General features: G+C 48.6%; 2 protein-coding genes across 6 annotated transcripts in view; one reads left to right on the top strand and one right to left on the bottom strand.

The window, feature by feature from the left end:
- Nucleotides 1-12,609, top strand: part of ETNK2 (ethanolamine kinase 2) — a 407,034-nt gene that overhangs the window by 311,442 nt on the left and 82,983 nt on the right. The window lies entirely within an intron of this gene.
- ATP2B4 (ATPase plasma membrane Ca2+ transporting 4) overlaps nucleotides 8,190-12,609 on the bottom strand; it is a 51,507-nt gene continuing 47,087 nt past the window's right edge. For 3 of the 5 annotated variants that reach the window (XM_049634414.1, XM_049634410.1, XM_049634411.1), the window contains one exon: nucleotides 8,190-12,441. In XM_049634414.1, the coding sequence (XP_049490371.1) occupies nucleotides 12,127-12,441 (315 nt within the window). In that variant the 3' untranslated portion in view covers nucleotides 8,190-12,126. The remainder of the gene's footprint in view (nucleotides 12,442-12,609) is intronic. The other 2 variants (XM_049634412.1, XM_049634413.1) reach the window with 1 other exon arrangement.

Genomic DNA, 12,609 nt, shown 5'->3' with positions numbered 1-12,609 from the left:
TCCCTCTAACGGCTTTCCCAGATTTCGGGGTTGAACGTGACACAGGATTCTGAAGTATTGAGATTGGTTTTAAACAGACGGAACTTACGTATCCAAGTGAGCAAAACCCGTTGACGGGGAGAGGCTCTGTGCTAACTCAGCGGATCTTGCTAATACCTGAAACCTTTCAGAGTCCTCAGGCAAGACAGAAGCACTGCGTTAAGAGTATCAGTTCAAGTTCAGATCCTAAATGACCTACTTGGGTGATCTTGGGCAGGTCCTCTAATCTTTCTGGGTGTTTCCTTGGGTGTAAATTGACAGTATAATACTACTTAGGTAATGCTGTTGTGAAAATGAATCGGGCTAACCATGAAACATGCTTAGCTTAGGACTTGGCATATGTAGGAGCTCATTAAATGGGGGCCACTATTGTATGATTATCTCATTATGCATTAGACTCATTTCTTTATACTTCAATGGACTGCCCCCTTTGGTCTTTCTCTCTCCCTCTCTTGACGTTTAGCCTGCCTACCTGCCGTGTGTCACTTTCCTTTTTTTTTTTTTTTAATATTTTTAAAATTTTATTTATTTATTTTGAGAAAGAGAGAGAGACAACACGTGTGGGAGAGGAGCAGCGAGCACCGGAGAGAGAGAATCCCAAGCAGGCTTCATGCTGCCGGCACAGAGCCCAACGTGGGGCTCAAACCCACGAAACCACACGATCGTGACCTGAGCTGAAGCCAAGAGTCAGGTGCTCAGCTGACTGAGCCCCCCGGGTGCCATGCATATTTATGGGAAGTCTCCTGCCATGTGGCTCTAGATGCTTAGCACACCGCGCTCAGCCTCAGCTGGCACCCCTGTGCGGGCACTCTGCACTCCACGCAGCCCTGGCTCTGGTCACTTCCACGTCCTTGGCCCTTGCGTTGGTTCCTCCACTGTGATGGACAGGCTCCTCTCTGTCTCGTAAAATTCCAATAAAATCCATTTGAAGAGTTTTATACTGGTTATTTCTGGGTTGTGGGCCTTGAGGCGGTTTGTTACTTCCTTCTCGGGATTTTTATCGCTTGCATTATTATATAAAGCAAGTGTCATTTTTATAAAGAAATAGAGTTATTTTTTAAAACAATATGTCTTGTCACCACCTCTGTGAAGACTTCCCCTTCTGGACCTGGGTTTGCTCTTCTGCGTTCCCATGGCACCGGCCCTCGATTGTTGGGATTAGTTGTTCAAATGTCTGTCTCCTCGAGTAGCCTTTGAACCCCTTCAGGGCAGGGACGTTGTTTTATTTATTGCATCTCTGGCATTTGGCACGGTGCCTGACCATCATCAGAATGCGGTGGGTCCTCTGAGAAGTTCTCTCAGGTGCTTATTGTTGCTGTGAGTTTATGACCTAAGTGTGTAACGGGGTGAGATATTGGGAAAGAAATCGGTGTCCAGCATTTTCTCCCGCCGTGTGCTCATCCAGCCAAAAGAAAGAGGCAAGCCCTTCACTGTCCTCGTTGCCCCTTGAAGGAAGGGGGACCCAGCTCCCGTGTTGGGTCTCCTTTGCCCTAGAAAGGGGTTAACAGTGGCGTTTGTATTTCTTTTTCCTCTTCTTCTTTTTTTAATGCTTATTTTTTGAGCCGGGGTGGGGGGAGGGGCAGAGAGCCAGAGACAGGATTTGAAGCTGGCCCCATGCTGGCTGCAGAGAGCCCCAGGCAGGGCTTGAACTCGCGAACTGTGAGATCATGACCTGAGCCAGAGTGGGGCGCTCGACCAACTGAGCCACCCAGGCGCCCCACAGTAGCTTTTGTATTTCTGGGCCCAAAACAAAACCAAACAAACACACAAACAAACACACACAAGCCCACGTTGCCCTGTGTGAAAGACAACTCCAGCCAGGCTTTGTTTGGGAAGGTTTGGGGGCCGCAGCAACCACAACCACAGCAGGGTGCCGCTGGAGCCTTAACCACCCCCCCCTCCTGTTCGCTTGTTTCTGCGCTGGAGGCCTTCTCCAGTCCAGGCAAGTCTGAAACCCAGAACAAAGGCAGCAAATACTTTCCTTTTAAGTTAAACTTGAGAGAGAGCAGGGTTAGGATAAATAGATTTAGAAAGTATGGAAATAGTTCTCTGCTCCCCCGCCCCCCGCTCTGCCCAAGGCCCTTGAGGAGAGAGAGGAGAATTTGGAAGGAAGAGGGTTGTCCCCCAGTGAGGCTAGGCCTTCCTGGAAGAGGTGGCTTGGTGATGGGCAAGAGAGCACTCTCCTTAAGTCTGGCGGGCAGACGTCTGCCTTCTTGGTCCCTCTGGAGTTCTGTGTTTGGTAGCCTCCCCTGGAGCCCTAGCGGCTGCAGAGCCACGAAGCAGAGATAACTGTGAGGTGTTATCTCTGATGAGCAAATGTCTGCTGACCACCCCAAGTCTCCCCTCAGCCCCAGGCAGCCCACACAGAGAGGTTCTGACCCCCCCGGGGCCCCGGGCAGGAAGGAGGCAACTCCTCAGCAGGGCTCAGAGGAGGCCCGCCCCCGGGGACCAGGCAGCCAGAGGGGTGATGGGAGTGGGAGGCTGGGACAGGGAGGGCACAAGTCAAGATGGTCTCCTTTGTTCCCTCCTTGCGTGAGGGAGGAGAATGTCATTTCGATCACTTCACTAACCAGGGCGCGAATGAACTAGGGTGGCAAACGATAGGTCTCAATTGTTTTTGAACAAGCATTTTCTTTTCACTCTTCTGTGTGTCCTAGGACAACAGCGGGACGGAGGGCTGGGATTTACCCGTGTGCCTCAGTATTAGGCTGGGCCCGCCGGTGGCACGCGAGCTGGCCAGATCTGCCTTGTTCTAGACTGCAGCCTCACGACAGCTGGCGTGATCCCCTTGAACTGTAAGATCATCATTGCCGTCCTCAGTTCAAACCTTCCGATGGTTTCCCACTTCCTGGACGCCAACCTTAGGCTGGCCTCCAGGCTCTGCCCTGCTCCCAGCTCCTGCCTGCACTTCTCTCCTCCACTCCCCCTCAGCCACTCAGTTCTAACTCTTGCCTTCCTTGTGTGTCCTCAAACACATCACGATCTCCTGCGTCAGGGCCTTTGCACTTGCTGGGCCCTTTGCCAGGAATCTCTTTCCTCCTCGTATCGCCCTAACTCACTCTCTGACTGCCTTCACATCTTCACAAACGTCCACTCCACAGAAGGGCCACCCTCATGCCCCATGCGCTCCCCATTTCCCTTACACTTCACCCTCCTCCCTGGTCCTTGTCACCATGTGACGTGCTATGCATTTGCTTCTTTGTCTCCCCTCTGTGAGACAAAATTCAGAGAGCAGGGACTTTGTTTCCTTCCCTGTCGTATCCCCGGTGCCTACAACGGTGCCTGGCACAGTGTGTGCTTGTTGAATGAATGAGCGGACCAGCGTCCAAGGCTGGGGAGGAGATGAGACCATTAAAAAAATGAAAGGCCTCTGGGGCGCCTGGGTGGCGCAGTCGGTTAAGCGTCCGACTTCAGCCAGGTCACAATCTCGCGGTCCGTGAGTTCGAGCCCCGCGTCAGGCTCTGGGCTGATGGCTCGGAGCCTGGAGCCTGCTTCCGATTCTGTGTCTCCCTCTCTCTCTGCCCCTCCCCCGTTCATGCTCTGTCTCTCTCTGTCCCAAAAATAAAAATAAAAAAACGTTGAAAAAAAAAATTAAAAAAATAAAAAAGAAAGGCCTCTTGCCGATCTTAGCTAGTTTGGTGCTAGGCTTTATTTAATTAAGAAAAGAAACAGATTTCCTGTACTTTAAGGGCTGCGGAGCAATTTGTCTTTGTTGTAGGTATAAGTGGCTGAGCCCCGGGTGAAGCCTGCCCGTGCACGTCCCGGTATGCACCAACGTCCAATGCACGCACGATAATGCTCCATTCCAGGGGAGATCAAGCAATGAAACAGAAATGCCTCTTAGGCCTTCTCCAATGGCTATTAATAGCAATTTTTGACACTGGCCTGAACATGGAAAGAGTGTCGGAGTTGAGGAGACCCTCAGGTCACGCAACAAATTAGTAGCAGAGTCAGGGTTATATCCTAGGCCTTCCCATTCCCCGGCCGGCCCTCGCCACCGTGGCTTCAAAGAGACAGCTTGTAACTTTATGCCATTCCGCTGGGTTAGATCTCTGCATCCCCAGACTACTGCTGTTTCCACAACAAACTCCAAGGGTGAATCAGCGAGGTCACAATCTCAGCAGGATGGACCACAATCAGTAAGTTTTACTCTAATGCATGTGTGTTGATGTTGGTAACTGTAACGGGAGCCAATGAAGACAGCATGCAAATTAGGCTTGCTGGTGTGTTTAATCACACAAAACTTGTGTCCCCTGTGTTTGGATCGTTTCAGTGTGCTAGTGGGGGGCCTCAGAGAGGACTGGTCCACAGTACCCTTGGGGCAATTTTTTTAAACAATATTTAAAAAAAAAAAATTTTTTTTTTCAACTTTTTTTATTTATTTTTGGGACAGAGAGAGACAGAGCATGAACGGGGGAGGGGCAGAGAGAGAGGGAGACACAGAATCGGAAACAGGCTCCAGGCTCCGAGCCATCAGCCCAGAGCCTGACGCGGGACTCGAACTCACGGAGCGCGAGATCGTGACCTGAGTCGAAGTCGGACGCTTAACCGACTGCGCCACCCAGGTGCCCCTAAACAATATTTTTTTAACATTTATTTATTTGTGAGAGACAGGGCGAGACAGACCATGGGTGGGGGGGCGGTGCAGAGAGAGAGAGGGAGACACAGAATCCGAAGCAGGCTCCAGGCTCCGAGCTGTCAGCACAGAGCCTGACGTGGGGCTTGAACTCATGGACGGCGAGACCGTGACCTGAGCTGGAGTCAGACGCTTAACCGACTGAGCCACCCAGGTGCCCTCCCCCCTCCCCCACTTAGGGCAATTTTTTAAAACTACCACTGACCTAGAAGCCAAATACCTTAAAAAAAAAAAAAGGGTACTTGTGTTGAACACCTGTGGGCTCTGAATTATCTCTGAGGAATCCCTTTCGGATCTTCAAAGGGTAACCTGAAAATCATTGATGTAGCTCAACTGTCCCCTTGTTGAGGTGGAGAATCAAGCCCCTCAAGCAGCGGAGTGTGGGGCGCCAGTCTCTTGCCTTCTGGGATGCCCGCACGTCAGGATCCGACTCCACCTCTCGAATTTCTCTGTTTCAGATTCTCCGCCAGAGGGTGAGCAGACAAGATTCCAACCCCTTCTCTCTCCTACCTGAAGAGCAGCAGTTTCAGTTCAAAGGTTCGGCAGGAAGACGTGGGGATTCTTGACGCAGACGAAGGGCTTTGGATGACCACAGGTGTATTTGTTCTCCCTGTCACAGGTGCTGAAGGCAACTGTGGGTCCCCAGCCCTGCCTTCCTCGGGCTCACTTCCTCTTTCGTCAGTTTTCATGTGTATTTGCTTTCAATCAGGCCCAGCCATGAGGATCTCGGGTTCTAAGACACAGATCAGTCGTTCACGGTAGCGTTCCTGGGTCCAGCACGCAAAAAAAACCATCACCCAACGCGTGTGCCATGTCTGGAGGATGGTGCACGTAACAGAGGACGGCCTCTGTTACAGGGGATATCAGAGAAACCAAATGTTGGCCGACCCTGAACTCAGGGACCAGGTCTGTCCAAGAGCAGAGACGGATACACCTGGGTCTGAGTATGAAGGCTCCGACTACTCGGACGGTTCATGGGGCTCCCCTTGTTCAGACTGTGTGAGCAGAAGCCAAGCTTCTGACGGCAATTTGGCTTTTCCAATATGCGGACCACTTAAATTCTCACTGGAGGCATCCGGTGGCCTTCTGGTTTTGACACCAGCCTCTGAGGAGATGGCAGAGGCAGGCCATTCCGAAGAGGCCACTCCCTTCTATGTGTGCGTCTTCTGAGGACAAGGATTAATCCCACGTCAGCATACGGGCAAGCCCCGGACGCAGAAGCCACTCCCTTTCACGGCGAAAAGTCTTACAGTCCAAGGGTCTAGCAGGTTGTTATCGCTCATGGCTTAGGTTCATGTTGGTGACAAATGAACAGAAATGGCACCGCAAACATAGGAACATGTTGACGTGTTTTGTTTACATCCGGGTTTCCGGATTTATCTGCCGGTAAAGGACGTGCCATTTCCACCTTCCTTCGGGCCCGCAGTAACATGAAGGCCATGCCCTAACGGAGCCAGGTCAGGGGCTGGTAACGAGTTCGCTGGTCCCCAGTGACTGATCTTTGGATTTGCCACAGATCAAGTCAGGGGGTTGCCCAGCTGTGTGTGTGTACCTGGGAGGGGACCAGTGAGTCTTGGTGGAGAGCTTCCAACAAAGCCAGTGACCACAGGGAGAGCATATGGTGGCTGAGAAAGGCTTGCAAACCATTATTAAAGACCATATACCACATATAAGGCCGTAAACCATATATAAAGGCAGAGAAATTGTGCTTTTCTAGAACTGGGGGTGGGGAAAAATGGAAGAAAAGAGCAAACTCTTTTTCTTTTGTATAGTAACTCAGGCCCAAGGAGCTGAGCTGGTTTTATTCTCTATTAAAACAATACCTCGGGGTTGTTCGTCTGTGCCAGAGAGCTGCTTTGAAGCTCATGCCTCTCCAGGCCTTACCACACGCTGGGGTTAGGAGGTGAAAATGAGAAAGACCCAGTTTGGCACAGCAGAGGCACAGATCTCAGGTCCAGCCGAGACAAGGTGAGAGTGAGGGGAGACACAGGGCCGAGCCTTAGAAAAGACTCAAGGTGTGTGTATACATGTCTGTGTGTTTTGCATCCCTTTCTAGCAAAGGTAATGAATAGGGAGGGAATCTGTAAAGGGAAAAAAAGAAACTAGGTTGTTTTGCGAATGATTTCTGTTATCAGACAAGGCCTAGCCCCCTGTTAGTTACTACTCGTTTTTTTTTTTTCTCCCCTAGCCCGTTTTAAAGACCCGAAACAGGCAGGGCGCCTGTGCCTGTGGAGGGCAACCGGGGACAGGCAGAGAAGTAGGGACAAGACTTCTCATTACAGAAGCCGGCTTCATTCAGGGCTGGCTCCTCCTTTCAGAAGCAGCCTGTTCAAACAGCCAGGAGAGTTTGGGCTGTCCTTCCCTATCATACTTTCCCTAAAGGACCCTGGGGAGCCGACAAAGTCCTTTCCTCCCTTTGATGTTTCCAGAGAGAGCTGTGGAACTTGATTGGGCGCCTGGATGAAAGGCGCAGGGAGTTAGGAGTTCTGAAATACTGAAGCTCAGAGCCCAAGTGAGCTGCCAGGGAGCTGTTTTGGCCCAAACGTGGGGCCTAATCAGTCATGCTAGAGACTCACCCAAAGGAACGGGACAATTAGCAGAACAGAACAGAAACCTTGGGAAGGGAGGGACTGGAGAACCCCAGGGGCAAGGTAGGTAAAAAAGTGCTAATATCAGGGGAATGAATTTTTCCAAAGGGCATTTCATTAAAAAAAAAAAAAAAAAAAAAGGGATAAAGGCAAAGAAAAAAAGAAAGGACTGCCAGGTCGGACTCTTAATCCTTCCAAATCTCCTTTCTCAAAAGCTGTAGCTTTGCAGCGCCACCAACTGTGGATTCTGCCTGAAGCAAGGGGAGCAAAGCTCGTAACTTCGGCGCAGGGGCCTGGCAAGCGGGGCCACGAGTCACCAGAGGGACGTGCTGGCAGAGAAGCATGTCAGGGTCCAGTGACAAGCTGAGCTCCGGGCTTGCACGGATGGGGTTCCTGATGTGACGGTGGCAGGTTCCCCTTCCCACGGACCCCCGGTGACACGACCCCCCCAGCGGAGACACATTGAGGACAGCACAGTTACAGGTGGGCATGGGTTTTTATTTTCAGTGCACGGCAGTACTGATTCTCATCAGCAACAAGCTTTATTGGTTCCAAAAAATATATATATATATCCCTTTTTCTCCCCCGTCTTTTAAAACTCCTCTTCTTCCCGTCTCAGTGGACAGCGTATTTGAATTTCAGATTTGCCGGTTTACGGCATTTTTTTTTTTCCTTTAAGAACCATATAAATACATGCAAAACGTTGTACAGAGAGCTTCAATAATATCGGAACGCAAATACAGATCGGGTGCACTGTTCGGCTGAACTGCGAATTATGGTAACACACACTGGGGCGCACACTGCTGCTTGGCTGTCGCCATGTTTGTTGACGGCATGCAGACCACACTAGTCAATCTTTTGTTTTGTTTGTTTTTCTTTTTTATACAAAAATACCAGTGCTTGTTATACTAATTACTGAAAAAAAGAAGAAGAAGAAAAAAAAAAAAAAAAAAAAAAAAAGAGAAGAAGAAACTCAAAGTTCCTACCTGCGTGCTGATCGGAAAAGAACAACGTAGATAGATTTGTTGGCACATATATATGGCATATTCACATATGGCATAGATACATATGGGGAGCAAATCTGAACCAAAGGCCAGTTCGGTCACGGGGAGCTCACTTCCCTCCGTCTCTCCTCGTCAAGAGGAAAGGGGACAGCAGGCCTAACAGCAGGGCTGGGAAGGCAGAGCACTGGCACTGAGCTAAATGGAAGGGCGTCTGGTCTATTCTGAGGAAAAGGCTGGAATGGCTTCAGAATAGCAGGCATTTACAAGCGCCTCATCCCCACCGCTGCAGCGGGTGGTCCCTAGATACGGAAAGTGAGGAAGTGTGCACTTTGTGATGGTATTCCCAGGCTGCTTCAATCGTTAGGCAAAAGAAAGCAGGAAAGAAAGGAGGTGAGGCATTTAGAGGTTGCAGGACACATGCGAGCTTGCCACCCCCCCCGCCCCCCGGGTTTTCGGCAGCGAGGTCAACGCTCAGATATAACGGTGCAAACTCTCCCCTCTGACGCTCAAGTGGAAGAAGAAACCTAGACCCTAAAGAACCCACAAGTGTCAGAAGGATTGCTCGGTGGTCTAACACCTTTAGGGATGGGGGAGTCACTTCAGAGGGCACCTATGGGAAGGACCTAGCCCCAAGATTACCACCCGGGGTTAGAACCAGCCTTTGTTTTTTCCACTTAGAAATCTATCCCCCGTCTAATATATTGCACACAACATTTCTAGGGGAGGGGAAGTCCCGAATCAGATCCTTGCACAAAGACTCATTAAGGGAAAACTCCTGGGACAACAGGAGGTGAAAGAACCATAAAAAATGCAACCCCCAAATCAGAGCATCCTTGCAGCCCGAGAGATATTCGTGTTGTGGGTACCGCTCTGCCAGCTACTCATCAAGAAACAAAATCCAACCAAGGCCCCTGATCTTAATTCACCAGTCACTAAAAAGCCTGGCACCCATCTCCATGGGGGACATACCCTCATTTTCTGCTGGCTACCCCTTCTTGCTGGATGCTTTCCTTCCCATTCACAGTCTATTGCCCCATTTTTCTAGGTTCATCTAGGATAGTAATTTCCCCTTCTCCCCATCAGACCCTTTTCAGATCTAAAGCACCATATTGGGGGAAAGCTTTAGTAACTTGTGCCATATTGACTCACTGCCAGTTGGATCACTAAAACTGAATAGAAAAAAAACTTATATAAAAAACATATGCACATAAACACTTAAACTTACTCAATTCCATATCAACAAAATTTATATTAAAAAAGTCTAGAACCCAACAAATTTTTTTTCCCTAAGTATAAAGATGGCTGTTTGGAGAAAGGAAGTACGGTGCATTGGTTTTAAAACCAATTACAAATATACTAAGTCACCTGTCATGTCAAACAGCTGGTTATATGCTCCTTCCACAGGGTAACATGACAGCACTTAATTTCGAATCCTTTAAACAAAATACATATGGCTGACTCAAAAATATCAGTTTCTGATCTAAAGAAAACTATATTTTTTGCATAATATTTCTCTATTTGTTTTTTTTTTTTCTCTCCTACCACGGAAAACCACAAAAACCATTGAGCTTAAACAAGTAGACGCAAGCTCTCAAGAGTAACCTGTCAGGCACCATGAGAGTCTTTCGGGAGCAGGAATGGTAAAATAGCCTCCAAAGTTTGTTATTGGCTGTTTTTCAAACTGATCTGAGGTAATAAGAGACTTGACAGAACTAAATCTTCCCATGTACTTAATAAATATGTATGTGCACACCTAACACCTTGGGTGAGCTGTTTTGTCCCCACAGGAGTATTTAAGACAGAGAAAAGATTGCTGAAGCACGTGACCCTTATAAAAACCCAAATCAGATTTGGTGGGTTGCGTAGGAATGGGGATGGGTAGGGGGTATTGTTTCCTTGCTCTTTCTACCTCGGACAGCTCAGATGGAAGGGGTAAGGGAGGAGGGATCTAGAAGAGAAGGCCAGAGAGCACAGGTTCAGGCCACCTTACCGTCACAAGTGGACATTTGGCAGTTCATAAGAGCCTCGAGCCCTACTCCCTACTCCCATCACTCTTGAAAGAGGGGGACAGGCCTCATTTATTTAATGGGAACCGGTAGACATGAGCTAATAATCCCTGCACAGAAGAGCTGATGTCCACATCAGCAGGGATAAAAATGAAGCTCCTGCAAATGTGGCTCCACCTTGTCCCTTTAAGGAACACTTAAAAAAAAAAAATCTCCTGGCAAAGTCCCCAACTCCTGAGAGGCAGGGAGGAAGGGGATGCTTTGGGCAGTGTTCGGGGAGAGAAGGCACAGGGCTTTACAGTCGAGCACATTCTGGGGAGGGCCTTGAGTGGGTCATGTGGGAGAAAGGGAGAGAGGAAGGAGAGACTTTCAGGGTGGGTCTTTTGCTCCTTCAAGTCAGCAAAATGTCACTGGAGTCCACTTGGGATGTGTATTTTCAAAAGCAGAATATTTGAGAAAGGTTGGGACCTGTTCAGAGACCAGACGAGTTAGGGGCCACGAAAGAGCAGAACAAGAAAGATGAAGGATAGGTCAAAGCTGGTACTTGGGCACCTAACCTCAGAGTGTCTGGTTTTCTCGGACGAAGGGTTTCTCTGATCCTGTTAGGATGGCCCTTTGGCCTCTCCCAAGGCTTCTCAGTACTCACTTCCCCAACAATCAGGTCCTGTCCTACAAGAGCCTTGGCAGAAGGCCTTGAAAGCGGTAGTGGTCAACCCAAGGAGGATTGCACAAGAGTTGGCTTTGATGGTCTGTCTTGTCCTAGAACTGCCAGCTGTTGGTCCTCATTATCCAAGTCCACTTAGGAGGCAGGGCCGGTCTCAATTAATTCCTTTGCTACCACTTTGGGAATAGGAGAACAATCAGGCTTATGGTAAAAATTGCATACCAAACATATGAAAGCTTCATGGTCAAGGCTGAGCTCCCTGGCACTTAGAAATGATACACACCTGACAAGATGGCAGTTTAGAAGTGGAAGGTAACCTGACAACAACAGAAACACATTCTTACCAGCTCTCAATTGCTTCAAAAGGATCTTATTAGCAGAGAAACCTTTCCTCCTCTAAGACTAAACCAAGGGTTCCACTGGGGCCAGAAGGGAGAATGGCCAAAGTTGACTCAATTCAGCCATGTCCTTTCCAATTTCTCAATCATCATGACAAAAAAAAAAAAAAAAAAAAGAAAGAAAAAAGAAAAAGAAAAAAGAAAAGAGAAAAGAAAAAGAAAAAGAAAAAAAGGGGGAAAAAAAAGAAAGAGTGAAAGTAAGGAAGACAATGGTCACAAAAGACCAAAAGAACCTTGGGGAGGTTTGACTAGAAGGGCAGAAAGAGCTAGAGGGCTTTAGGTGTAAGGTTTGAAAATGGGAAAGTCATTTTAAAAACAACCACTCTATAAGATGATTCTATACATTCCATTCCTATCTCAACACATTTCGTTTGGGGATATTTTCTCTCTCTGAACCCTCAACCTCACTTATAAGTGGCACAGACTCATAGGGTAAAATCCAGAAGTCAGGAGTTGATGACATATGTATACATACCGGGAAGAGTCTGGGTTGGGGTAGATGCCAAGAGGATTGTCATCATTTCTTTAAAAATGACAACTGATACACCCAAGGGGTAGATTCTACCATTCATTACCTGCCTGGGGTTTGACTGGGTCCTGCTACAAACCCCAACTCAAGTTTAAGTTGAAATCCTTGTTGGTCTGTACTCTTGCCTCTTCATGGTCAGGTGGGGGTTCACACATACTTGGGAGCAGCTGACATGACAGTGAAAAGTCCCATCGTCACCTTAGAGATGGGACAGATGAGAAAGGAAATGGGGAAAGCGGGGACGGGAGCCAGAGAATGAAGTTCAAACTGATGTCTCCAGGCTGTGTAGAGGGCTGTCCGCATGGGAGGCAACGATGTGCACTTGGCTGCAGTCCACCGCATTGTTGTTCTTGTTGGCATATGGGGTGACCTCACCATCCAACAGGAGCACCCCAGTCCCAGCCTTAGGAGCCTGTTCGAGATCTTCCTCCTCATGCTCATCCAGGAGTGGTGTTCGTGGCACCTCCTCATCTATGGCGAATTCAGGGTGGGTCATGAAGTTGTGGATGGAGTTTTGGTTCTTGGGTTTCTGAATGCTTTCGTGGAGGGAACTATGGAACGCTTTGACCACTTTGATCTATACCAGGGGAAGGAAAAGGAGGACGAGAAAACACGAAGGTGAGAATTGGCCAGTAGAACAAAGAACTGGTGGTTGGAGGAGAGAAACAAAACCCAAACTACAAGAAACTACTGCTCAACAATCAAAATCAAACACATAAGAAATCACGGAACACCAGGAACATCA

This window comes from Panthera uncia, chromosome F1 (assembly GCF_023721935.1).
Source record: "Panthera uncia isolate 11264 chromosome F1, Puncia_PCG_1.0, whole genome shotgun sequence".
Taxonomy (NCBI): Eukaryota; Metazoa; Chordata; class Mammalia; order Carnivora; family Felidae; genus Panthera; species Panthera uncia.
The sequence above is the reverse complement of the archived record's forward strand: the minus strand, read 5'-3'. Positions and strand labels throughout refer to the sequence as shown.